At 53.8% G+C, this 26,420-nt stretch overlaps 1 protein-coding gene across 4 annotated transcripts in view; it reads left to right on the forward strand.

Moving 5' to 3' along the window:
• The window catches only part of slc43a2b (solute carrier family 43 member 2b), a 50,921-nt gene extending 24,919 nt beyond the window's left edge, over window positions 1-26,002 (forward strand). For 3 of the 4 annotated variants that reach the window (XM_078548257.1, XM_078548256.1, XM_078548254.1), the window contains exons 7-16: window positions 4,191-4,283; window positions 5,749-5,882; window positions 7,006-7,205; window positions 8,533-8,679; window positions 13,830-13,841; window positions 17,948-18,095; window positions 19,142-19,268; window positions 22,867-22,940; window positions 23,716-23,839; window positions 24,894-26,002. In XM_078548257.1, the coding sequence (XP_078404383.1) occupies window positions 4,191-4,283; window positions 5,749-5,882; window positions 7,006-7,205; window positions 8,533-8,679; window positions 13,830-13,841; window positions 17,948-18,095; window positions 19,142-19,268; window positions 22,867-22,940; window positions 23,716-23,839; window positions 24,894-25,055 (1,221 nt within the window). In that variant the 3' untranslated portion in view covers window positions 25,056-26,002. The remainder of the gene's footprint in view (window positions 1-4,190; window positions 4,284-5,748; window positions 5,883-7,005; window positions 7,206-8,532; window positions 8,680-13,829; window positions 13,842-17,947; window positions 18,096-19,141; window positions 19,269-22,866; window positions 22,941-23,715; window positions 23,840-24,893) is intronic. The other variant, XM_078548258.1, reaches the window with a different exon arrangement.
• Window positions 26,003-26,420: the final 418 nt, after the last annotated feature.

Below are 26,420 nucleotides of genomic sequence, written 5' to 3' on the forward strand. Positions count from 1 at the left end.
ACCACAAAGCAATGTCAGCCATGATTAGTGAGAAGCACTTGCACTCTTGCCTCTCAGTCTGGAGTTCAAACTCCCTTCCTGAGACTTCAGCCCATAATAAAGGAGGTGCTCCAGTGCAGCACTGAGGGAGTGCTGCACTGTCAGAGGCGCTGCCTTTCAGGTGAGATGTTACGCCTTCCCTTGGCTGGATATAACAGATCCCACAGCCACTGTTTTGAAGAAGAGCAGGGGAGGTTCTGCCCTGTGTCCTGGACTGATATGTATCTCACAGTCATTGCCTAACAACAGTTGCTCTGGTCATTAGTGTGAAGTTTGCAGGATCTTGCTGTGTGTAAATGAGCTGTCAAGTTTCCTAAATTACTTCAATATCTCTGAAAGTCTTTGAGATGTCCCGAGATTGTGAAAAACGCTGGAGAAATACAAGTCTTTCTGTTCCCCTCATTGTTTTCTTTTGATCTCTTTCTTTCTCTTCCTCACCTTGCTCTCGCTCCATTTCTTTTGCTCTCCCTCTTGTTTCAACCCCTCTCTCTTCCTCGCAATCTTTATCTCTGCCTTTCTTTCTCTCTGCCCCTATCTCTCTATCTCTCTCTCCCATTCTAACCCTCTCTCTCTTTCACACTCTTTCCCCCATCTCTCTCTCTCTTTCCCCTCTCTGTTTCTCTCTCTCCCCCCCTCTCCGTCTCTGTCTCTTTCTCTCTCTCCCCCCACCATCTCTCTCTTTCCTACCCTGTCTCTCTCTCTCTCTTCCCCTCCTCTTCATCTCTCTCTCTCTCTTTGCCCCTCTCCCTCTCTCTCTCCCCCCTCTCCCTCTCTCTCTCTCTTCCCCCCCTCCCCTCCTCTATCTCTCCGTCTCTCTCTCTCTCTGTCTCTCTCTCTCCCTCTCCCTCTCTCCCTCTCTCCCTCTCTCTCTCCCACTCCCTCTCCCCCTCTCCCTCTCCCCGTCTCCCTCTCCCTCTCCCTCTCTCTCTCTCTCTCTCTCCCTATCACTCTCTCTCCTCTCTCCTTTCTCTCTCCTCTCTATCTCTCTCTCTCCCTCTCTCTCTCTCTTTCCCACCCCCTCTCTCCATCACTCTATCACTGACCAGCTGTGGACTTTCACCTCTGCTAATTTTCTGATGGATTGGGTGGACAGCTGTGAGTGTATTGACACAGTGATTGTCCCTGATCGCTGTGTTGTGTACAAATGCTCCTTCCTCTTGCTGTCAACAAGCACACCGTCGTACTTTTCCATCTCATTAAACCTCTTTGTTTTCCTGAAATATCCCTGTGGAAAATTCTATCCACTTGTTGCTTTACCTTCCCAAGATGCACTCAGGCTGGTGCACACTGGCAGGAGCGGGGGACATGCAGGAGTCGAGACTGAGACCCAGAGAGCCCCAGTATAGGGAGAACCATTCACTGCGGAGAAATCAGCCTCTTCCAGAAAGTGGGAGAGAGAAACGACAAGGAAATGGGGAATGAATGAAAGACTTGCATTTCTATAGCGCCTTTCACAATATTGCACAGCAGTTTACAGCAAATCAGGCACTATATCTGCATTGTAATCATGGGTTGTAATGTAGAAATCAGAGCAGTCAATTTGTACACAGCAGGATCCCACAAACAGCAATGTGATAATCAGCAGATAATCTATTTTTAGTGATGTTGGCTGAGGGATAAATATTGGCCACAGGGAGCACACACTCTCCACCCCCCTCCCCCCCACACCACCGTCCAATGCCCCTGCTCTTTTTCCGATAGTGGCCACGGCACCTTTTAGACCCACCTGAAAGGGCCTCAGTTTGTTGTCTCATTGGAAAAACAACCCATCCAACAATGCAGCACTCCCTCGGTACTGACCCTCCGGCAGTGCAGCACTCCCTCAGTACTGACCCTCCGGCAGTGCGGCACTCTCCCTCAGTACTGACCCTCCGGCAGTGCGGCACTCTCCCTCGGTACTGACCCTCCGGCAGTGCGGCACTCTCCCTCGGTACTGACCCTCCGACAGTGCAGCACTCTCCCTCGGTACTGACCCTCCGGCAGTGCGGCACTCTCCCTCGGTACTGACCCTCCGACAGTGCAGCACTCTCCCTCGGTACTGACCCTCCGGCAGTGCGGCACTCTCCCTCGGTACTGACCCTCCGGCAGTGCGGCACTCTCCCTCGGTACTGACCCTCCGGCAGTGCGGCACTCTCCCTCGGTACTGACCCTCCGGCAGTGCAGCACTCTCCCTCGGTACTGACCCTCCGACAGTGCGGCACTCTCCCTCGGTACTGACCCTCCGGCAGTGCGGCACTCTCCCTCGGTACTGACCCTCCGACAGTGCGGCACTCTCCCTCGGTACTGACCCTCTGAGAGTACAGCACTCCCTCAGTACTGACCCTCCGACAGTGCAGCACTCCCTCAGTACTGACCCTCTGACAGTGCAGCACTCCCTCAGTACTGACCCTCTGACAGTGCAGCACTCTCCCTCAGTACTGCACTGAAGTGTTAGCCTGGATTATGTTGCTAAGTCTCTGCAATGGGGTCAAACCCATGACCTCCTGAGTGAGGCGAGTGAGGGAGAGTGTATACTGAGAACAATCCCAGCTTCTCGACTCTCTCCACATAACTGAAAACCATAATTTTTTGTATCATTCTGGTAAATCACCTCTGCCTCCTCTCCCCTTCACATCCTTCCTAAACTGTGGTGCCCAGAATTGGACACAAGACTCCAGCTGAGGCCTGACCAGCGTTTTATAGACGTTTAACATTAACTTATTTGTTTTTGTACTCTATGCTCCTATTAATCAAGACAAGGATCAGTATGTTTGTTTAAAAGCCTTCTCAACTTCTGCTGCCACTTCCAAAGATTTATGTCCATACACCCCCAGGTCTCTCTCTTCCTGCGCCCCTTTAACATTGTACCCTCATGCCCCCTACCAAAATTAATTACTTCATTGTGTTAAATTTCAGCTGCCGTGTGTCTGTCCATTTCTCTGCTCTGTCTGTCTTTCCGAAATCTGTCACTATCCTCCCCATTCTCCGCTACATTTCCAAGTTTCGTATTTTCAGCACACTTTGAAGGTTTGCCCCGTGTACCAGGTCCGGTCCGATTGGCTCAGTTGGCCGGACAGTCGCTGTGGATCTGATTGGTGCCAGTCGCATGGGATTCGATCGCTGAACCGGCTGGAGGGTGGGTGGGGTGGATTCGGGATCACTGTGGGTCGGACCTGCCTCCAAGAAGAAGAAGCTACCCAAGTCAAGGCATTAATATCGAAAAGAGCAACGTTCCCCACACTGACTCCTGAGGAACACCAGCGTACACTTCTGTCCAGCATGAGAGAGAGAGAGAGAGAGTCATTCATCACTCCTCTCTGCTTTCTGTCGTTTAGCCAATTCTGTGTCTAAGCTGTCACTATCCTTTAAATCACATAAGCTTCATTTTTGTTCACCAGTTTCCTAAGTGCCGATCTCCAGTAAGGGTCACTGCTTATTCACTGACTCAGTGTTCTGCACGTTGGGGATAACACAGGAGCTGCACTCGAATGTGATGACACAGCATTTCCAGTGGGGTTTTTTTTAAACACAGAAGCCGGTAGTGACAAGCAGATTGATCCCAGTAAACAGCAGAGATCTCCTTACCTCCCCCCCCTTCCAAAAGCGGACTCCACCCAAAATTGGAACTTTGCTCACCAACGTTATATTTAGTGAGAGGACTGGTCTCACCATGTGACTGAATAAATAACCAGTGTCAGTCACCATTTAATGCTGAATAAGAAAGAAAGACTCATTTTTCTACAGCATCTTTCACAACCTCAGAATGTCCCAAAGTGCTTCATAGCCAGCGAAGTGCTTTCCGTGGCGCAATCGCTTTCGTAATGTAGGAAGCAAGGCAGCCAATCTGCGCACAGCAAGATCCCACAAACAGCAAAGTGATAATGACCAGATGATCTGCTTAACGACCGGCGGAAAAATATTGGTCCCCGGAGACCAGGGAGAACTCCCCAACTCTTCTCGGGAATAAAAACAATGGGATCTTTCACACCACCCTGGGGTGGGGGGGGTGGGGAACTTCTATCTGACTCATGGACTTTGGTGATTCAGCAAGACAGGGCAGAATGCAGCGGAGTCTGTTCTCACAAGTTGCTTTGCTGGATTAACCGGTGGATTATTGATGATTTATGACGGGTTGATTATTGATGATTGATTTGGCTGTGGTTGTTTTTCAGTTGCCGAACATGTTTGGGGACCTGCGATCTACTTTCATTGCTCTCATGATTGGTTCTTATGCCTCATCTGCTGTGACATTCCCAGGCATCAAGGTAAGGGAAGGGAATGGGAATTTTGGGGGTGTGGAGAAGGCAGGAAGAGGGGAAAGTGAGTTTGGAGAGAGGTTGGGATACTGAATATTACCAGCAAATGGCAGATAGAACAGGAATGTCAAGATTGTTGAACAATGGGTCACCTTTCCCTCACTACTCATGTGTGGATCCTCTCTCTCTATCCCCTTCTTCCACACACTTGCTCTCGCGCTCCCCCTCCCCTCTCGCTCTCTCTCTCTGCTCTCTCTTCCTTGATCCCTCTCTCTCCCCCTCCCCCTCTTCTCCATTCTCTCTCTCTCTTTCCCCGCTCTCTCTCTCCCTGCTCACACGCACACACACACTCCCCCATCTCTCTCTCTGCCCCGCTCGCTCTCTCTCTCTGCCCCGCTCGCTCTCTCTCTCTGCCCCGCTCGCTCTCTCTCTCTGCCCCGCTCGCTCTCTCTCTCTGCCCCGCTCGCTCTCTCTCTCTGCCCCGTTCGCTCTCTCTCTGCCCCGTTCGCGCTCTCTCTGCCCCGTTCGCTCTCTCTCTGCCCCGCTCGCTCTCTCTCTCTGCCCCGCTCGCGCTCTCTCTCTGCCCCGCTCGCGCTCTCTCTCTGCCCCGCTCGCGCTCTCTCTCTGCCCCGCTCGCTCTCTCTCTCTGCCCCGCTCGCTCTCTCTCTCTGCCCCGCTCGCTCTCTCTCTCTGCCCCGCTCGCGCTCTCTCTTTGCCCCGTTCGCTCTCTCTCTCTGCCCCGCTCGCGCTCTCTCTCTGCCCCGCTCTCTCTCTCTCTCTGCCCCGCTCGCTCTCTCTCTCTGCCCCGCTCGCGCTCTCTCTCTGCCCCGCTCGCTCTCTCTCTCTCTGCCCCGCTCGCTCTCTCTCTCTCTGCCCCGCTCGCTCTCTCTCTCTCTGCCCCGCTCGCTCTCTCTCTCTCTGCCCCGCTCGCTCTCTCTCTCTCTGCCCCGCTCGCTCTCTCTCTCTCTGCCCCGCTCGCTCTCTCTCTGCCCCGCTCGCTCTCTCTCTCTCTGCCCCGCTTGCTCTCTCTCTCTCTCTGCCCCGCTCGCTCTCTCTCTCTCTGCCCCGCTCGCTCTCTCTCTCTCTGCCCCGCTCGCTCTCTCTCTCTCTGCCCCGCTCGCTCTCTCTCTCTGCCCCGTTCGCTCTCTCTCTCTGCCCCGTTCGCTCTCTCTCTCTGCCCCGTTCGCTCTCTCTCTCTGTCCCGCTCGCTCTCTCTCTCGCTCTCTACCCCGCTCGCGCTCTCTCTCCCCGCTCTCTTCCCCTGCTTTCTCAAATGGAGAGAAACTCTGTCTCTTTTTCACACTCTGTCTCTCACTCACTGTTTCACTCTCTCCTTCCCTGTCAATCTCTCTGTTACTCCTGTTTTCTCTCTCTCTCTTTCTCTCTCTCTCTATGTATAGCTGGTGAGCTGTTGTTTTATGGGGAAATGGGAGCATTTTGAGAAAGGAATGGTTCATTTGGATTGTGTTTTCAGGTGATTTATGATCTGGGGGCCCCGTTTATCACCATCCTCCTGGTCTGGGCTGCCTGTGGAGGTCTCGTCTTCCTCAACTGTTTCCTGAACTGGCCACTGGAACCATTCCCGGGTCCCGAAGACATGGACTACACGTGAGTTGCAGCCTTGGGGTGTGTGGGAAACTCTCCAATTGTAGGCCGAGGTGAAGCCCCACCCTGACATATCCATCAGCCCACCCTCGGTGGCATTGGCAGCTGTGCGGACAATTTCGTATCTGACCCTCCTATAAGACCAGCACCGGGAGTGAGTGGATACCCTTCACCAGACCGCAGGCTCAAATTAAGACCCTCCGCAGCGGCTCACTGGGGAGAGGGTGATGGAGCCTCACAGGAAATTTCCCTGACACTGCCCTCCAGAGACACACAACTTGGTGGTGGGCGGGTTTAAAATTCCAAAACTCTCAAACCCAATTCCTCACTCCTTAAATATCCAGAGTCCAGCTTAACCAGGGAGGATGTTAGGATCTGATGATTAACCACTCTTAAGAGACCAGACATTGTAATATTTAAACAAGGTTACAGATTATGGAACAGTGGTGGTTCGGGTTCCCAGGGCTGGAGAGATGGCAGCAGATTGGGTGAGGGAGCTGTTTGGAGCAGCAGGTTAAGCGTTTTTCCAGCACTGCCTGTGGGTCTGGAGGACGAGCTCTGTTTCTATCCTCCTCCCACTGACAAACCTGCTTCCCTCCCAATTCCAACCCCTCAATCTCAGCCCCTACAGCCCCACGCACACCCCACCCCCCGCCAAAACCCAGGAGTCTCTGCAACCCTCTCTCCCTGCTCCCCCATTGCAGCCTCCGTCACTGGGCCCTTTCCCAATGTGGAGCTCCCTGCCTAGAGCTCCACATTCTGCACTCTCCCCGTCAACTGCTCTGACACTGGAATAATCACAGTCCCGATTTTCATTCTGTTCCCTCACCCAGACACACATCTGAAGTGCATTGTGAAAAATCTGTTTAAAAATGGTTAACAATTAATGTTTCTATTTCTCTCTCCATCGTTTCCCCAACTCCTCTATTCCCTCTCTCGATTCAATACTTTGATCTCTCTCTCTCTCTCCCCACCCCCTCTACTATTTCTCCATCTTTCACTGTTGTTCATTCTCTCTCAACCTATTCTCACTCATTCTCTGTTGTTCTCTCTCTCTCTCCCTCCCCCTTCTGTCTCTCTCTCTGCCTTCTCTCTTCCCCCACCCCGTTCTCTCTCCCTCCGGCAGTGTGAAGGTGAAGTTTAGCTGGCTGGGATTTGATCACAAGATCACAGGGAAGCAGTTCTACAAGCAGGTGACGACAGTGGGCCGCCGCCTCAGTGTGGGGAACTCGATGAAACCCCAGGACAAGTTGTCCACCCAGGACGGTAACAAACTCTGTCTGTCCACTGTCGACCTGGAGGTCAAGGGTCAGAGTTCGGACCGAGGTACGTTGGCACGGAGAGCCTGGACATACAGAATCAATTTGCTCAGCTCTGGCTGCATGGCAATGTGCATTTATATAGCGCCTTTGACATAGCAAAACATCGCAAAGAGCTTCACAGGACCAAAATCCGAAAGAACTTTGACACTGAGCCACATGCACAAGAACACAAGAAATGGGAGCAGGAGTAGACCATTCAGCCCATCGAGCCTGCTCTGCCATTCAACACGATCATGGCTGATCTTGGCCTTCAACTCCATTTTCCCGCCCACTCCCCATATTCCTTAATTCCCCGAGAGACCAAAAATCTGTCTATCCCAGCCTTAAATGTATTCAACAATGGAGAATCCACAACCCTCTGGGGTAGAGAATTCCAAAGATTCATAACCCTTTGAGTGAAGAAATCTCTCCTCCTCTCAGTTCTGAATGGTTGACCCCCTCATCCTGAGACTTTGTTCTAGATTCCCCAGTCGGGGCGAAAAAGCCTCTCAGCATCGACCCTGTCAATAGGGAGACAGTGGTGATGTCACAGGACGAGTAATCCAGAGCCCAGGCTAATGCTTTGAGGCGTGGGTTCAAATCCCACCCATTTAAATTCAATTAATGTTTTAAAAACATCTGGAATTAAAAAGCTAGTCTCTGTAATGATGACCATGAAACCGTTGTCGATTGTTGTAAAAACCCATCTGGTTCACTAATGTCCTTTAGGGAAGGGAATCTGCCGTCCTTACCTGGTCTGGTCTACATGTGACTCCAGACCCACAGCAACGTGGTTCACTCTTAACTGCCCTCTGAAATGGCCTAAAAAGCCACTCAGTTCAAGGGAAAATAGGGATGGGCAACAAATGCTGGTCTTACTAGCAATACCCACAACCCATCAAAAAACAAATTAAAATTAATTAAACCCCGTAGAATTTTCATGTTTCAATCATTCTGCATGCTGGGAATGTAGACCTAGTCTACTCGATATCTCCTCATGGAACACTTCCCACCCCCACCCTTCCCCCATCCCATAAACCAATCTAGTGAACCTTTGTTGCACTCCCTCAAGGGTAAAGAGACCAGAACTGGACGGAGTGCTCCAGGTCTGGCCACACCAAGAGTGAATGTTAAGAATGTCCAGAGTACGGAGTGATATTTCCCTTAATCAGCCAACTGTGCAGCTATGGTTGGAGAGGGGACCTTCTCCGCTGGGAGAGATTCCTTGAGCTCTGATCAGTTAGACTGCTCCGATTTCAGCTGCTTTGCCCTGACTGATGAATCCTGAGCGTGTCAATCGATTGACCTTTGGCTGGGTCCTGATTATCTGTCTCCCTGTCTCTTTCCTACAGGCTCCGGCTCCTTCATGCAGAGCATTTTCAGCCCGGTGTACATCCTCAGCTTGGTCACCATGTGTGTCACCCAGCTCCGCCTCATCTTCTACATGGGGGCCATGAATAACATCCTGGAGTATCTGGTCGAGGGAGACCTCATCACAGGTTAGTTACGGTGGAGACCCCACCTTCTCTGATGGCGTATTCAATTGGTGTTGGCATTAGGGTACAGAAGGGGCAATGAGAATGAGGGGGACGGGGTAGGGCTCTTTGGTAGCCATGGAGAATGGGGTTTGCGCCAGCCTGTGAGTGCAAAGCAAGAGGGAACGAGGAGATGACTGAGGCACAAGCCCAGTGACGATGGATGTTGAAGAACACCAACACACCTAAATATGGGCCGCATCCTGTGGCAATGAGGCAGGAAACCCTTCCAACAAGGAGCTGCACAAATTACTGCCCAAGGAGTGTCAGGGAACAGACATTGATTTGAAGGTAATCGGCTAAAGAGCCAGAGAGGGAGATGGGGAGAAATGTGTTCCACTCAGTGAGTTCTTTTTGTATCTGGAAACAGAGTCAACAGGAACTTTCAAAAGGGAATTGGATAAATCATTGAATGGGAAAGATTTGCAGAGCTATCACTCTCCTGGGTTGGAAGGAGAGAGTGTGTGATGTTTGACTTGGGGTCAATGTGCCCCGGATGCCTGGGCTCTGATCCTGCATGCGGGCAGGCGTTGTGTGCTGATGGGGTTGGCAGGGGAGTCTCACCCGCAGCTCTTGGGGGGCAGGGAAGTGTCGGCAACACTCCAGGGATGCATGTGTCAGCAGAAGGCTGAGAAGCTGGCAGTCAAGGTGAAGGAGGGGGTGAAGAGAGAGCTGTGAGGAGCATGAGGAGGTGGGGAGAGAGAGACAGCATAACTGGGGGAGGTGTGGGGAGAGATACGGTTGGGGTAAGAGAGATGGGGAGGGAGAACGAGGGACAGGGAAGGGTGAAGATTGATGGAACGGGGGAGAGTCTAGGGGGGGTGAGACTAGGGGAGGGGGGGAGAGAGAGACTCGGGGAGGGGGGAGAGAGAGACTCGGGGAGTGGGGGAGAGAGAGACTCGGGGAGGGGGGGGAGAGAGACTCGGGGAGGGGGGGAGAGAGAGACTCGGGGAGGGGGGGAGAGAGAGACTCGGGGAGGGGGGGGAGAGATAGACTCGGAAGGGGGAGAGAGAGACTGGGGGAGGGGGGAGAGAGAGACAGGGGAGGGGGAGAGAGAGAGACGGGGAGGGGGGAGAGAGAGAGAGAGGGAGGGGGAGAGAGAGACGGGGGAGGGGGGAAGAGAGAGAGACTGGGGGAGGGGGGAAGAGACAGACTGGGGGAGGGGGGAAGAGAGAGACTGGGGGAGGGGGGGGAGAGAGAGAGACTGGGGAGGAGGGGGAGAAAGAGAGACTGGGGAGGAGGGGGAGAGAGAGAGACTGGGGAGGAGGGGGAGAAAGAGAGACGGGGAGGAGGGGGAGAGAGACGGGGGAGGAGGGGGAGAGAGGGGGAGGGGGAAGAGAGAGACGGGAGGAGAGGGAGAGAGAGAGACAGGGGAGGAGGAAGAGAGAGACGGGGAGGAGAGGGAGAGAGAGAGACGGGGAGGAGGAAGAGAGAGAAAGACGGGGGGGTGGGAGAGAGAGAGAGATGGGGAGGAGGGAGAGAGAGAGAGACGGGGAGGAGGGGGAGAGAGAGAGAGAGAGACGGGGAGGGGGAGAGAGAGAGAGAGACGGGGGAGGAGGGGGAGAGAGAGAGAGAGAGACGGGGAGGAGGGGGAGAGAGAGAGACGGGGGAGCAGGGGGAGAGAGAGAGAGACGGGGAGGAGGGGGAGAGAGAGAGACGGGGAAGGAGGGGGAGAGAGAGAGAGAGACGGGGAGAAGGGGGAGAGAGGGAGACGGGGGAGGAGGGGGAGAGAGGGAGACGGGGGAGTATGGGGAGAGAGAGAGACGGGAGCAAGATAGAGAGACTGGGAGGAGGGGGAGAGAGAGAGACGGGGGAGGAGGGGGAGAGAGAGAGACGGGGGAGCAGGGGGAGAGAGAGAGAGACGGGGAGGAGGGGGAGAGAGGGAGACGGGGAGGAGGGGGAGAGAGGGAGACGGGGAGGAGGGGGAGAGAGGCAGACGGGGGAGGAGGGGGAGAGAGGGAGACGGGGGAGGAGGAAGAGAGAGAGACGGGGGAGGAGGGGGAGAGAGAGAGACGGGCGGAGGAGGGGGAGAGAGAGACGGGCGGAGGAGGGGGAGAGAGAGGGGGGTGAAAGACTGGGGGATGGGGGAGGGAGAGACTGGGGGGAGAGAGATGGGGGAGGGGGAGACTGAGGGAGGGGGAAGAGAGATGGGGGGGGGGGGAGAAAGAGATAGACGGGGGGAGATAGAGAGATGGGGGGGGGGAGAGAGAGAGATGGGGGAGGGGGGAGGGAGAGACGGGGGGGATTAAGAGAGACGGGGGAGGGGGGAGAGAGACTGGGGGAGAGGAAAAGAGATCAGGAGGGAATGAGGTAGATGGGGTGGGGGAGAGAGTGGGGGGGTGGGACTGGTTGAGGGGAGAGAGGGAGACTGGGTGGGGGGCAAGATGGGGGAAGTGGGTACGAGGGATGGGGTGAGGGGCAGTGACTGGCTGGGACAGTCGGGAGGAGCAGTGTGTTTACCTGATGACACTGCAGCTTGGCCAGGTTCCACTTGAAAAGGCTTCACTTCCTGAGAAGCAGCTGAAGCTGGTTGGAACTGGGTGTTGTGGTGAGGTCAGCCAGCTGCTCACACACCAGACTCAGCACTTGTTTTCCCATCAAAATATTTTCCTGTTTTCCTTCTCCTTTTCTACATGCGATATCACGAAGGAGATGTTTCCTTGCTCCCTCTGATCTGCTGACTCTGACAAACTGTCGAATAGGCTGAGTGAACAAAATGACAAATCGCATGCAACTCGTCTGTTAACCCTTCATCTTCCAAACCTCGGGGAATAGATCCTGAGCCAAGCAAAACTTCACACACATTAGGCATAGATTGTACCCCAACTGTACTCAATCCTAATGGACCCAAACCCCTTCCCGTTCAATCCCACTGTACACAATCCCAATGGACCCAAACCCTCTTCCCGTTCACTCCCACTGTACACAATCCCAATGGACCCAAACCCCTTCCCGTTCACTCCCACTGTACTCAATCCCAATGGACCCAAACCCCTTCCCGTTCACTCCCACTGTCCACAATCCCAAAGGACCCAAACCCCTTCCCGTTCACTCCCACTGTCCACAATCCCAATGGACCCAAATCCCTTCCCGTTCAATCCCACTGTACACAATCCCAATGGACCCAAACCCCTTCCCGTTCACTCCCACTGTACACAATCCCAATGGACCCAAACCCCTTCCCGTTCACTACCACTGTACACAATCCCAATGGACCCAAACCCCTTCCCGTTCAATCCCACTGTACACAATCCCAATAGACCCAAACCCCTTCCCGTTCACTCCCACTGTACACAATCCCAATGGACCCAAACCCCTTCCCGTTCACTCCACTGTACACAATCCCAATGGACCCAAACCCCTTCCCGTTCACTCCCACTGTACACAATCCCAATGGACCCAAACCCCTTCCCGTTCACTCCCACTGTACACAATCCCAATGGACCCAAACCCCTTCCCGTTCACTCCCACTGTATTTAGTTCCTGGAAACAGAGGGATTCCTTCACATCAGAATTCCTACAAATTTTTAACTATTGCCATTATCAAGAATGGAACACAAAACTCCAACCCCCTCCCCCTCCAAAACTCCAACCCCCTCCCCCTCCAAAACTCCAACCCCCTCCCCCTCCAAAACTCCAACCCCCCTCCCCCCTCCAAAACTCCAACCCCTCTCCCACCTCCAAAACTCCAACTCCCCCCTCCAAAACTCCAACCCCCTCCCCGCTCCCCCCTCCCCTTTCCAACACCCGCCCTCCGACTCCTCCTGTCACTGTAGTACAAACGTGAGATTCCCGGGAATCTCAAACTCAGCCCTGTAACCAATCCACTGAGCCGATGCTGCCTTTGTACAGTTGGCAATGGGTCTCAGGGTGACTATTCAACCATGTGAGGCTGCACTGGGAGGCCAAAGCAGCAACAAATGTTAATAAGTACAAGCCCAGATGTTGCAATCCCAACAAAGCTTTCACCCCCCCCTTTCCTTCCATTAGTTTGTGAACTCTGGTTCCTGCAGATTCAATTCCCTATCACATCCCTGCTAATGTGGGGGAAGTCTCCTGGGCCCTATACCCTTCAGCTCAGAGAGAGGAGGTGCCACAATTCAACCTCCGTATAATCTTCAACCGGAACGGGGAAAATGTAACCTGTGATCACAGCCCTCAGTGTCTCCAACTGGTATTGAAATGTCTACAAATTGCCTCGGGATTTGCGGGGAGGTGGGATTGAGGAGCTGGGGGGTGGTGAGGGGGGTGATTGAGGAGCTGGGGGGGAGGTGGGATTGAGGAGCTGGGGGAGGTGGGATTGAGGAGCTGGGGGGGTGGGATTGAGGAGCTGGGGGAGGTGGGATTGAGGAGCTGGGGGAGGTGGGATTGAGGAGCTGGGGGGGAGGTGGGATTGAGGAGCTGGGGGAGGGGGGATTGAGGAGCTGGGGGGGGTGGGATTGAGGAGCTGGGGGAGGTGGGATTGAGGATCTGGGGGGGGTGGGATTGAGGAGCTGGGGGAGGTGGGATTGAGGAGCTGGGGGAGGTGGGATTGAGGAGCTGGGGGAGGTGGGATTGAGGAGCTGGGGGAGGTGGGATTGAGGAGCTGGGGGAGGTGGGATTGAGGAGCTGGGGGGGGTGGGATTGAGGGGTTTATTGGGGAGGTGGGATTGAGGAGATTGGGGAGGTGGGATTGAGGAGCTGGGGGAGGTGGGATTGAGGAGCTGGGGGGGAGGTGGGATTGAGGAGCTGGGGGGGAGGTGGGATTGAGGAGCTGGGGGAGGTGGGATTGAGGAGCTGGGGGAGGTGGGATTGAGGGGTTTATTGGGGATGGTTGAAAAGTCCTGTTGGGTCTTTTCCTGTTCCAGAACCTTCTTGATTCTGTTCTGCTTGGGCTGATAATAACTGTTGTTTCCCGGCATTCCCACAGATTTCTGTCTGTGTTACCGTATCTCTGGGCTTTGCTGGTCGGTGGAGGAATCACTTTGCTGCACTCCTCACTCTCTCTCTTTTGTCTCTCAATTTCCTTCCCAACTTCCCTTTGGCTGCTGTGTTTGTCTGCTCCCTGACCCCCTCGCTTCCTGCTCTTCCCTCACCGTGTTGCCGCTGTCCCTCTTTACCAATGACTGACGCAGTTATGGAAACGGGTAAGCACCACAGACTCTAGGGTGGAGGGGATCTTTTGGGTATGATTGGGTTTTGGGATAGCTACTGTCTGAATGTGTGTTATTAGTAAATACAGCAACTGGGAATATTTGACCAATGTTCCAGCTCGGGGCTGATCCCTATCGAAGCACTGAGGCACGAGAGGGCGTTCCTGCTCTCCAGCAATGCTCACCTCAGCCTGTCAAACACACCAAGATACAAAATAGGAGCAGGAGTAGGCCATTCGGCCCCTCAAGCCTGCTCCACCATTCAATAAGATCATGGCCGATCTGTTTGTGTTTTGAGTTCTAAATTCCCATCTACCCCCTGATAACCTTAGATTCTTGTTAGGCAAGGGAATCAATCTACCTCTGCCTTAAAAATACTCAGTGACCCCCACCTCCACCACTGCCTGAGGCACAGGGCTCCAAAGTTGCACAACCCTCTGAGAGAAACAAATTCTCCTCATCTCTGTCCTATAAGGATTTTAAAACAGTGCCCTCTAGTTCTGGACTCATCCACAAGAGGAAACATCCTTTCCACATCCACCTTGTCAAGACCGTTCAGGATCTTGTACACTTCAATCAAATCACCCCTCACTCTTCTAAACTCCAGTGGAAACAAGCCCTGTCTGTCCAACCTTTCCTCATAAGACAACCCACTCATTCCAGGTATCAATCTAGTAAACCTCCTCTGAACCGCCTCCAATGCATTTACATCCTTCCTTAAATAAGGAAACCAAAACTGCACACAGCGTTTGAGGTGCGGTCTCACCAATGCCCTGTATAACTGAAGCATAACATCCTTACTTTTATCTTCAATCCCTCTCGTAATAAAGGATAGCATTCCATTAGCCGCCTTAATTGCATCTTATACTGCATACTAACTTTTTGTGACTCATGCACTAAAACACCAAGATCCCTCTGCATCTTGCAATTCTGTAGCCGTCCTCTATTTAAGTAATACTCTGCTTTTTTATTCTTCCTGCCAAAGTGAACAACTTCACATTTTCCTACATTATACTCCATTTGCCAGATCTTTGCCCATTCACTCAACCTATCTCTATCCATTTGCAAACTCCTTATGTCTTCTCCACAACACATTTCCCTACCTATCTTATGTGTCATCTGCAAATTTAGCAACCATGTCTTCACTCCCCTCATCTAAGTCATTGATATAAATTGTAAAAGGTTGAGGCCCCAGTACAGACCCCTGTGGGACCCCACTTGTCACATCCTGCCAATCTGAAAAAGACCCATTTATGCATACTCTCTGTTTTCTGCCAGCCAGCCAATCTTCTATCCATGCTAATATGTTACCCCCTACACCATGAGCTTTTATTTTCCACAATAACCGTTGATGTGGAAGCTTATCAAATGCCTCCTGGAAATCCAAGTACAGCACGTCTGTCGGTTCCCCTTTATCCACAGTGCATGTTACTCCTTCAAAGAATCCAATAAATTGGTTAAACATGATTTCCCTTTCACAAAACCATGCTGACTCTTCCCGATTACCTTGAGTTTCTCTAAGTGCCCAGCTGTATCCTCTTTCATGATCAATTCTAACACCTTCCCCATGACAGACGTCAAGCTAACTGGTCTATAGTTTCCTGTTTTCTGCCTCCCTCCCTTCTTGCCCACTCACTCAATATTTGCTACTTTCCAGTCTGATGGAACCTTTCCAGAATCTAGGGAATTTTGGAAAATTAACACCAACGCATCTACTACCTCATTAGCCACCTCTTTTTTAAGACCCTAAGATGAAGTCCATATGGACCCGGAGACTTGTCAGCCACAGCTCCATCAGTTTGCTCAGTACCGCTTCCCTAGTGATTGTAATTTCACCAAGTTCCCCTCTCCCCTTCACCTCCTGATTTACAGATATTACTGGGATGTTTTTTGTATCTTCTACAGTGAAGATAGTAACAAAATATTTGTTAATTTCAACTCCTTATTATCTACTATTAACTCCCCATTGTCACTCTCTAGAGGACCGACACTCACTTTAATTACTCTTTTCCTTTTTAAATACCCGTAGAAACTCTTGTTTACATTCCTAGCTAGCTAGCTTCCTCTCATACTCTAATTTATTTCTCCTGATTAACCTTTCAGTCATTCTCTACCATTCTGACCAGCCACTCATCTTTGCGGAGTTGTATGTTTTTTTCTTAAGTTTAATGCTTTCTTTAACTTCTTTAGTTAACCACGGATGGTGGGTCCTCCCCTTAGAATTTTTCTTGAGAGCACAGCTACATTGCTCCACTCTCCTTTATCCAGAGTGTAGCTATGATGCTGTCCCAACCTCCCATACACAGACCATAACTACAATTCTTCTACCCCTCCCATTCCTACAGCGCAGCTGCAATGCTCCCCAGACTAGCCATGATTATCCCCCCCACCAGCCAATCCTCACTACAACTTTTTTTTTTCCCTTTATCGTTTTCATAGGTGACACACTCAGCAGCTAGACTAGCATTTATTGCCCATCCCTAATTGCCCTTGTTCAGAGAGCATTTAAGAGTCAACACATTGCTGTGGTAGTCACATGGCAGATTCCCTTAGTGAACCAGGTGGAGTTTTTTTTTACAACAATGGTTCCATGGTCCTCATCATTTTTATGAGATTTTTATTGAATTGAAATTCCACCATCTGCTTTGGCAGGATTCGACCCCAGGTCCCCAAAGCATTACCCTGGTTCTCTGGATTACCAGTTCAGTGACAATACCACTACGCCCCCACCTCCCCTCAACACATTGTCCTCCTAATGGACCACCTGCAGACAGTCGGCAGCCAGACACCAGCGAGGCCATGTGAACTTGCAGGCTTTGTTGGCACAGGAATGGGACTGAGCGTGAGTCCAGAAGGGATAGGGCAAGGGGAAAAAATATTAGCACTATTGGGGCAGGATCAGGGTCCTCATCCCTGGAAACGGACCCACAACATTCCCGGTTTCAGCTGTGGCTTAGTGCTTAGCACTTTTATCTGTAAGTCTGAAGGTTGGAGGTTAAACCCCACCCCATAGACCTCAGAAAACAAAGGCTGATCCTCCAGTGCCTCCACTGAGGGAGCACAGCACTGTCGGAGGGTCAGTACTGAGGGAGCGCTGCACTGTCAGAGGGTCAGTACTGAGGGAGTGCTGCGCTGTCAGAGGGTCAGTACTGAGGGATTGCTGCGCTGTCAGAGGGTCAGTGCTGAGGGAGCGCCGCACTGTCAGAGGGTCAGTACTGAGGGAGCGCTGTACTGTCGGAGGGTCAGTACTGAGAGAGTGCTGCACTGTCGGAAGGTCAGTACTGAGGGAGTGCTGCACTGTCAGAGGATCAGTACTGAGGGAGTGCTGCACTGTCGGAGGGTCAGTACTGAGGGAGTGCTGCACTGTCGGAGGGTCAGTACTGAGGGAGTGCTGCACTGTCAGAGGGTCAGTACTGAGGGAGCGCTGTGTTGTCAGAGGATCAGTACTGAGGGAGTGCTGCACTGTCGGAGGGTCAGTACTGAGGGAGTGCTACACAGTCGGAGGGTCAGTACTGAGGGAGTGCTGCACTGTCGGAGGGTCAGTACTGAGGAAGTGCTGCACAGTCGGAGGGTAAGGACTGAGGGAGCGCTATACTGTCGGAGGGCCAGTACTGAGGGAGTGCTGCACTGTCGGAGGGTCAGTACTGAGGGAGTGCTGCACTGTCGGATGTGCTGCCTTTCAGATGAAACATAACACCGATTGCCCCATGATGCCCCTGTGGTGGGTGTGGAAGATTCTCTGGCTGCTCTTCGAAGAAGAGCAGGGGAGTTCTCGCCCTTATCTGGGTATTATAGGAACTGAGAAGCAGGAGTAGGCCATTTGGCCCCTCGAGCCTGCTCTGCCATTTAACTAGATCATGGCTGATCTTTTACCTCAGTGCCATCTTCCCGCATTATCCCCGTATCCCTTTAATGTCATTGGTATCTGGCTGCTGTTATCGCCTTGCTGTTTGTGGGATCTTGCTATGTGTGTATTGGTTGTCACGTTTCCTGTATACAGCAGTGTCTGTGCTTCACACAGTGTTACAGTCGCTCTCTGGCGCAGATCAGCTAACCTTCTCCCAGAATGCAGTTTCATTTGTTACCCTCTCTCTCTCCAGTCAGTCTCTACTCCTCCATCTTTGGCGTCCTGCAACTGCTTTGCTTGATGACAGCCCCTGTGATTGGCTATATCATGGACTGGAAATTGAAGGACTGCGATGATGGGGGCAGCGAAATTGATGAGAAAGCACTGTCAGCTGGGACAAAGTAAGTGAGGAAGGAGAGAGGATGGGGACATGGAGAGTTTCGAACTTTTTACACAGAGGGTGTGAAATACATTGTCAGCCATTAGTATCAACAGAGTATCCAGGGAATACAGGGCAAATAGCGGGTATCTCTTGTAGAGTTAAAACAATCAAATAGAGGGTATGATGGTAATTGGAGGATATGGGGCTAAATAGAGGGTACGATGGTAAATGTAGGATGTGGGGGCAAATGAAGGGTATTAACATAAGGAAGTGACATGTTTATTGGAAGAGTGAATGGGCAGATGTTGGGTTACAATCAGCAAGTTGGTTTGACCTTGGATTATGGGTTGGTGAATGGGCAGGGGATTGGTTTATGGGTTGGTGAGTGGGCAGGGGGTTGGTTTATGGGTTGGTGAGTGGGCAGGATGTTGGTTTATGGGTTGGTGAGTGGGCAGGGGGTTGGTTTATGGGTTGGTGAGTGGGCAGGGGGTTGGTTTATGGGTTGGTGAGTGGGCAGGGGGCTGGGTTATGGGTTGGTGAGTGGGCAGGGGTTTGGTTTATGGATTGGTGAGTGGGCAGGGGGCTGGGTTATGGGTTGGTGAGTGGGCAGGAGGTTGGGTTATGGGTTGGTGAGCAGGCAGGAGGTTGGGTTACGGGTTGGTGAGTGGGCAGGGGCTTAGATTATGGGTTGGTGTGTGGGCAGGGGGCTGTGTTATGGGTTGGTGAGCAGGCAGGAGGTTGGGTTATGGGTTGGTGAGTGGGCAAGGGGCTGGGTTATGGGTTGGTGAGCGGGCAGGAGGTTGGGTTATGGGTTGGTGAGTGGGCAGGGGGCTGGGTTATGGGTTGGTGAGTGGGCAGGGGGCTGGGTTATGGGTTGGTGAGTGGGCAGGGGGCTGGGTTATGGGTTGGTGAGTGGGCAGGAGGTTGGGTTATAGGTTGGTGAGTAATGCCCTTTATACACACTGTGATGATTACTGGCTCTGATTTTTTTTTTGCCTTTAATGTTGCTGGAGCTCTCAGTCTCTCACTGGGCCAGTTTCTGATTCCTTCTTCACTTTGTTACAGACCCAGCGTAAAGAAAAGGGACCGAAAAATTCAGAAAATCACCAATGCCACCCGAGCTTTTGTCTTCACTAACATCCTCCTAGTGGGATTTGGAATCACCTGTCTGATCCCAAACCTCCCCCTCCAGGTAACCAACAGCAGTGGCTCCGAAATTGGAAGGGGTGTGGGGTGTGGTGGTGTTGGGGGGCTCCATTTCCAACCCTCCCTCACCCAAAGGATGATGGCTCTTGTTTCCAAACAAGTCAGTGAAACTCTTCAGCCAAATGGGCCCTTGTCTGAAGCCACTCAGTGAGGGTTGACAGGGAGATATGGAAGGCTTCCCCTATAGGTCAGAGGCTTCTGTCTGATGTCAGGGACCACATTGGCTCCCAGCTCATCCTGTCCCATTCCTCGGATCCAATGATTGGTGTCCCCCCCCCCACCCCCCCACCCCACATCTCCCTCCCGGTCCCTCACTGACTCTGTGCCTTTGGACTTTCTCAGCTGTGGCTCAGTGGGATACACACACACACACCCTTAGTCAGAAGATTGTGGGTTGGATGCCTCACTCCAAAGGCCTGAGCACAAAATCCAGCAGGCTGACACTCCCAGTGCCAGGAGGAATGTTCTGTCAGTCCAATACTGGAAGTTGGATAAGCAGTCTGATAATTTAGCAACAGTGGAGGAGTTGAGAGAGGTGGAGGAGAGCTGGGTGTCATCATCATACATGTGAAAGCTAACACTGTGCCTTTGGATGATATCCAAGGGGCAACATGTAGATGAGAAACAGGAGGGGGCCAAGGATAGATCATTAGGGACACCAGAGGTAACAGTGCAGGAGCAGGAAGGGAAACCATTGTAAGTGATTCACTGGCTATGATTAGATAGATAAGAACAGAACCAGGTCAGAGCAGTCCCACCCAGCTGGACGATGGTGGAGAGGTGTTGGAGGAGGATGGTGTGGTTGACCGTGTCAAAGGCTGCAGACAGGTCGAGGAGGACGAGCAGGGAAAGTTTACCTTTGTAACAGTCACATAGAATGTCATTTGTGACTTTGATAAGAGTTGTTTCAGTACAGTGAGAGGGTGGGTTGGCAGTTTGCAGGTATAGTGTGCTCAACAGTGATTACACTTCAAAAATATTTAATTGGCTGTCAAGAGTTTTGGGATGTCCCAGAATTGTAAAAGGCACGATAGAAACACATGGGCCTCTGACCCCGGGATGGGAGGTTGGCACTTTTATCCTTTGCTGCCACCTGGTGCCAGCTATTCCCATTGCAGCTGTTCGAGGGGCTGAGAGTCACTCGCTCGCTCACACTCCCTGTTACAGGGAATGTCTCAGCATCCTGCTTTCTAACCAATTCTTCACACTCCCACCTCCCACAGAATACTCACTGGGAGCGGTTTCCACAGTATCCCTCAGTCTCTCCAATGGTGGTCTTACACTCGTAGGTGGGAAGATGAAGGAGCAGCAAACAGAGGGAAAGGGAAGCTGAACAGACTGCATTTCTGTAGCACCTGTCACCACCACACAAAGTGCTTTTGAAGTGTAGTCACAGTTGCATTGTGGGAAATGTGGCAATCAAATAATGCACAGCAAGATCCCACCAATAGAAACGTGATGTTAGTTGAGGGATGAACATTGGCCCCAGGATACTGGGAATAATGTCCCCACCCTCCTTCCAATACTGGCCCTGAAATCTTTTGCAACCGCCTGGCAGGGCCTCAGTTTAAAGCCTCTTCTGAAAGACGGCGACTCTGACAATGCAGCACTCCCTCAGTACTGCAAGGAAGTAACAGTCTGGATTAAATGTTTGAATCTCTGATGTGGGACTTGAACCCAGGACCTTCTGTCTCAGAAGCAAGTGTGCTCCCCACACAGTCCTTCGTTTCATCGTTGAGTTCTGGGTTTTATTTGGTATCCGACTCAGTCACAGTTCGTTTTGTCCCTGCTCCTCCCCCATTGATTTCTGCTGGAATATAATCACCAGCATCACTGGACACCCCCAACGTCTGACTGTGTGTGTGCCTGGCCAAGGACCCTCCCCCACGCCCTCTCCCCTCTCCCACACCCTCTCCCCACCCTCACACCCTCTCCCCTCCCTCACACCCTCTCCCCTCCCTCACACCCTCTCCCCTCCCCCACGCCCTCTCCCCTCCCCCACGCCCTCTCCCCACCCTCACACCCTCCCACCCTCATGCCCTCTCCCCTCCCCCATGCCCTCTCCCCTCCCTCACGCCCTCTCCCCTCCCTCGCACCCTCTCCCCTCCCCCACGCCCTCTCCCCTCCCTCACGCCCTCTCCCCTCCCTCACACCCTCTCCCCTCCCTCACACCCTCTCCCCTCCCTCACACCCTCTCCCCTCCCTCACACCCTCTCCCCTCCCCCACGCCCTCTCCCCTCCCTCACGCCCTCTCCCCTCCCTCACACCCTCTCCCCTCCCCCACGCCCTCTCCCCTCCCTCACGCCCTCTCCCCTCCCCCACACCCTCTCCCCTCCCTCACACCCTCTCCCCACCCCCACACCCTCTCCACTCCCCCACACCCTCTCCCCTCCCCCATACCTTCTCCCCTCCCCCAAACCCTCTCCCCGCCCCTCCCCCAGGCCCTCTCCCCTCCCTCACACCCTCTCCCCTCCCTCACGCCCTCTCCCCTCCCTCACGCCCTCTCCCCTCCCTCACGCCCTCTCCCCTCCCTCACACCCTCTCCCCTCCCTCACGCCCTCTCCCCTCCCTCACGCCCTCTCCCCTCCCTCACGCCCTCTCCCCTCCCCCACGCCCTCTCCCCTCCCTCACGCCTTCTCCCCTCCCCCACACCCTCTCCCCTCCCTCACACCCTCTCCCCACCCCCACACCCTCTCCACTCCCCCACACCCTCTCCCCTCCCCCATACCCTCTCCCCTCCCCCAAACCCTCTCCCCGCCCCTCCCCCAGGCCCTCTCCCCTCCCTCACATCCTCTCCCCTCCCTCACGCCCTCTCCCCTCCCCCACGCCCTCTCCCCTCCCCCACGCCCTCTCCCCTCCCTCACGCCCTCTCCCCTCCCCCACGCCCTCTCCCCTCCCCCACGCCCTCTCCCCTCCCCCACGCCCTCACCCCTCCCCCACGCCCTCACCCCTCCCCCACGCCCTATCTCCTCCCCCACGCCCTATCTCCTCCCCCACGCCCTCTCCCCTCCTCCACGCCCTCTCCCCTCCCCCACGCCCTCTCCCCTCCCCCACGCCCTCTCCCCTCCCCCACGCCCTCTCCCCTCCCCCACGCCCTCTCCCCTCCCCAACACCATTTCTCTACCTCTTTCCCACACGTTCTCCTCCACCACACGCCCCCTACCCATAGTTTTGTTCCAACAACAAGAAACGACAGCAGGGAGGGGAGTTTGCTTGGGTGGGGGGTGAGTGGGTGGGGGTGAGTGGGTGGGGGTGAGTGGGTGGGGGGTGAGTGGGTGGGGGTGAGTGGGTGGGGGATGGGACGTTTCCCCAGGGTGGGGGATGGGTGGGGGTGGTATCCCCAGGGTGGGGGATGGGTGGGGGTGGTATCCCCAGGGTGGGGGATGGGTGGGGGTGGTATCCTCAGGGTGGGGGATGGGTGGGGGTGGTATCCCCAGGGTGGGGGATGGGTGGGGGTGGTATCCTCAGGGTGGGGGATGGGTGGGGGTGGTATCCCCAGGGTGGGGAATGGGTGGGGGTGGTATCCCCAGGGTGGGGATGGTATACGATCGGGATCCTCCTTCACTGTTTCTCGTTCTTTGCAGATTCTGTCCTTCATTCTTCACACGATTGTCCGAGGTTTCATTCACTCGGCCGTGGGTGGACTTTACGCTGCTGTGTGAGTAACCGATCATTATCGAGCTTTTCCACTTCCTATCAGCCCAAGGGTCAAGCAATGCAAAAATGCTCCAATCCGAGCACGCCCAGTCTATCCCTATCGCCCGGTGCCGGTGCACCTGGTCGATCACCCCTCACCCGGTGCTGGCGCGCCCGGTCGATCACCCCTCACCCGGTGCTGGCGCGCCCGGTCGATCACCCCTCGCCCTGTGCCAGCGCGCCCGGTCGATCACCCCTCACCCTGTGCCAGCGCGCCCGGTCGATCACCCCTCGCCCTGTGCCAGCGCGCCCGGTCGATCACCCCTCGCCCTGTACCAGCGCGCCCGGTCGATCACCCCTCGCCCTGTGCCAGCGCGCCCGGTCGATCACCCCTCGCCCTGTGCCAGCGCGCCCGGTCGATCACCCCTCGCCCTGTGCCAGCGCGCCCGGTCGATCACCCCTCGCCCTGTGCCAGCGCGCCCGGTCGATCACCCCTCGCCCTGTACCAGCGCGCCCGGTCGATCACCCCTCGCCCTGTGCCAGCGCGCCTGGTCGATCACCCCTCACCCAGCACCAGCGCGCCCGGTCAATCACCCCTCGCCCTGTGCCAGCGCGCCCGGTCGATAACCCGCCGCGAGTGTTTGGAATGCATTTTTTGGTCTCCTGTTTTAATAGCGGCGCTCAGAGTTCACATCAACAGGGTTTAAACCAGTCACAAGGCCGTGTGTTTTCACACTTACACAAACTCGATTCACTTTATTCTCAGTTTCTGAAGTTGTGTTTCCTCACTGTTCCAGATATCCCTCCACGCAGTTCGGCAGTTTGACGGGGATGCAGTCACTCATCAGTGCTCTCTTCGCTCTGCTACAACAACCCCTCTTCCTGGCGATGATGGGACCACTTGAAGGCGACCCTCTCTGGGTAAGATAGAGTAAAGTACACTGTCCCCATCAAACACTTCCAGGACAGGTACAGCACAGGGTTAGATACATAGTAAAGCTCCCTCTACACTGTCCCCATCAAACACTCCCAGGACAGGTACAGCACAGGGTTAGATACAGAGTAAAGCTCCCTCTACACTGTCCCCATCAAACACTCCCAGGACAGGTACAGCACGGGGTTAGATATAGAGTAAAGCTCCCTCTACACTGTCCCCATCAAACACTCCCAGGGTAGGTACAGCATGGGGTTAGATACAGAATAAAGCTCCCTCTACACTGTCCCCATCAAACACTCCCAGGGCAGGTACAGCACGGGGTTAGATACAGAATAAAGCTCCCTCTACACTGTCCCCATCAAACACTCCCAGGGCACGGGGTTAGATACAGAGTAAAGCTCCCTCTACACTGTCCCCATAAAACACTCCCAGGGCAGGTACAGCACGGGGTTAGATACAGAGTAAAGCTCCCTCTAAACTGTCCCCATCAAACACACCAATTCTCTCCTGGCCGGCCTCCCTCCTTCCACCCTCCATAAATTTAAAATGATCCAGAAATCTGCCGCCCTTATCTTACTCACACTAAGCCCCTTTCCCCTATCCCCCCTGCGTTCACTGACCTACATTGAACCAATGCCTCAATTTTAAAGTTCGAATCCTGTTTTCCAATCCCTCTGTGGCCTCGCCCCCCCTCCCTATCTTTCAAACCTCCTCCAGCCCCACAACCCTCAACTCTGCGTTCCTCCAATTCGGGCCCCTCGTGTATCCCCAATTCCTATCGTTCCACCATTGGCAGCCGTGCCTTCAGCTGCCTGGGCCCTAAGCTCTGGTATTCCCTCCCTAAACCTCTCCACCTCCGTCTCTCCCTCCTGCCTAAAGACACTCCTTAAAACCGACCTCATTGACTAAGCCTTTGTTCACTTGTCCTGCCATCTCGGTTAAGTGGGCATGTTTTATTAGATAACACTCCTGTGAAGTGTCTTGTGGTTATGACGTGCTGTATAAGGTGTTGATTGTGTGTGTGTTCCTCCCTCCCAGGTGAATATTGGTTTGTTGGGGGTCAGTATGCTGGGTTTCTGTCTCCCGGGCTACCTGCTCTACTACAGGCACCAGCTCAAGAAGCAGAGGCACCAGAAAGCCGAAGATGCCAAACTCTTCATGAAAATCAACGGCAGCTCAAAGCACGAAGCTTTTGTGTAGGCCCAGGGCTTCCTTCACCACGCTGAGACAGGACTCTTTAGGCCAATGTTCACACTCGCTCCATCAACAGACCCCCAGTGAGACGTTCAACAGTTTTCTGTTGGTGCTAGAAGCCCATTTCTGGGAGCCGACATCTTAGTACCATCGATTAATCAACGATATTTATGTGGGGAAGGGGAATATTTACCAGCCCTTCCCCTCAGTAAGTTATTGGCTGAGGTCGCAGCTCTTGTGATTTTTATTGTAGATGGCTTTGTTTCACTGGGAGGATTTCCATTCAGAGCCTGTGGCCCTGTGCTCATGGGCAAGCTCACTCCTTCCTCTCTCCCTCCCTCCCTCTCTCTCTCTCTCTCTCTTTCGCTCTCTCGCTCTCTCCCCCTCTTTCATTCTTTCTCCGATCCTCTCCTGGAGGGTCTGCCTGAGGAACGAGGAGCCAAATACCTGGCCTTGAGAGCAAGGGGTTTCCTGACTCTCTGCTTGAGGAGACCCAACCCTAGCCTGTTACCCCTCTCCCTCACCCCACCATGACTCCCCTTTCCCAAGCTGCAGGAGAGCACGGGGGGGGTGGGGTGGGGGGGGGCAAATCCTAAATGCCACTTGTCAGAAATGCAGCCTCCTGTATTTTTATGGTATTGATTGGGGCATCGGAGAGATTAGCTGCCCCCAGTCTTGGTGCTACAAGATTTGCTCCTCAGACTCACACCCTGAGTGTATTTTGAGACTGACAATGGCCGGGAAACCTGTACAAATGAGGATAAAGTTTCGCGCTGGAGGAACCTGGACAATGGTGGGATTCAGGGAAGAGGTGAGGGTGGGGGATATAATCCGTGCTGAAACATTTTGGGGGTGAGGGGCATGACCCTCCCTCCCCAATCCCCCCCTGCAGTGGTGAATGGGAAAGTGAAGGACCCCAGTATTTCAGCAGAACCGCGGGGTGGGGGTGGGGGTGGGGGGGTGGGGTGTGGGGTGGTGGGGGTGGGGGAACAGTCAGTGTGCTCCCTGAGCCCTGTCACCAGAGGGAACAGGAGCACATCTGGCTCACTGCTGCTCTCTGCTGGTGGATTTTGTAACTGGAGAGAACTGCACAGGTTCAAGAAATGAATTTGTCCCCGTCTAACTTCTTAGGAAGTCCTGAGCCTCAGCTCTGTTGTCCGAGAGATCACAAGCATTAGAGCTTTGACGATGTGGTTGATCTTTATTATTTACTTTAGTAAATTATCTGAAGGTTCTGACCTGCCCGAACATCAAGCCTGGTTCAGTTTCTAAGCTGACGCCTTCTCCCCCTCCCCTGCCCTCCTTTCCTGAAGGTGCTAACTCTCTCTGGGGGTGGGGGTGACGAGGGGGGGATGCCAATGTATGCCTCTC

Source organism: Cetorhinus maximus, chromosome 9, assembly GCF_964194155.1.
Source record: "Cetorhinus maximus chromosome 9, sCetMax3.hap1.1, whole genome shotgun sequence".
In the NCBI taxonomy this organism is placed as follows: domain Eukaryota; kingdom Metazoa; phylum Chordata; class Chondrichthyes; order Lamniformes; family Cetorhinidae; genus Cetorhinus; species Cetorhinus maximus.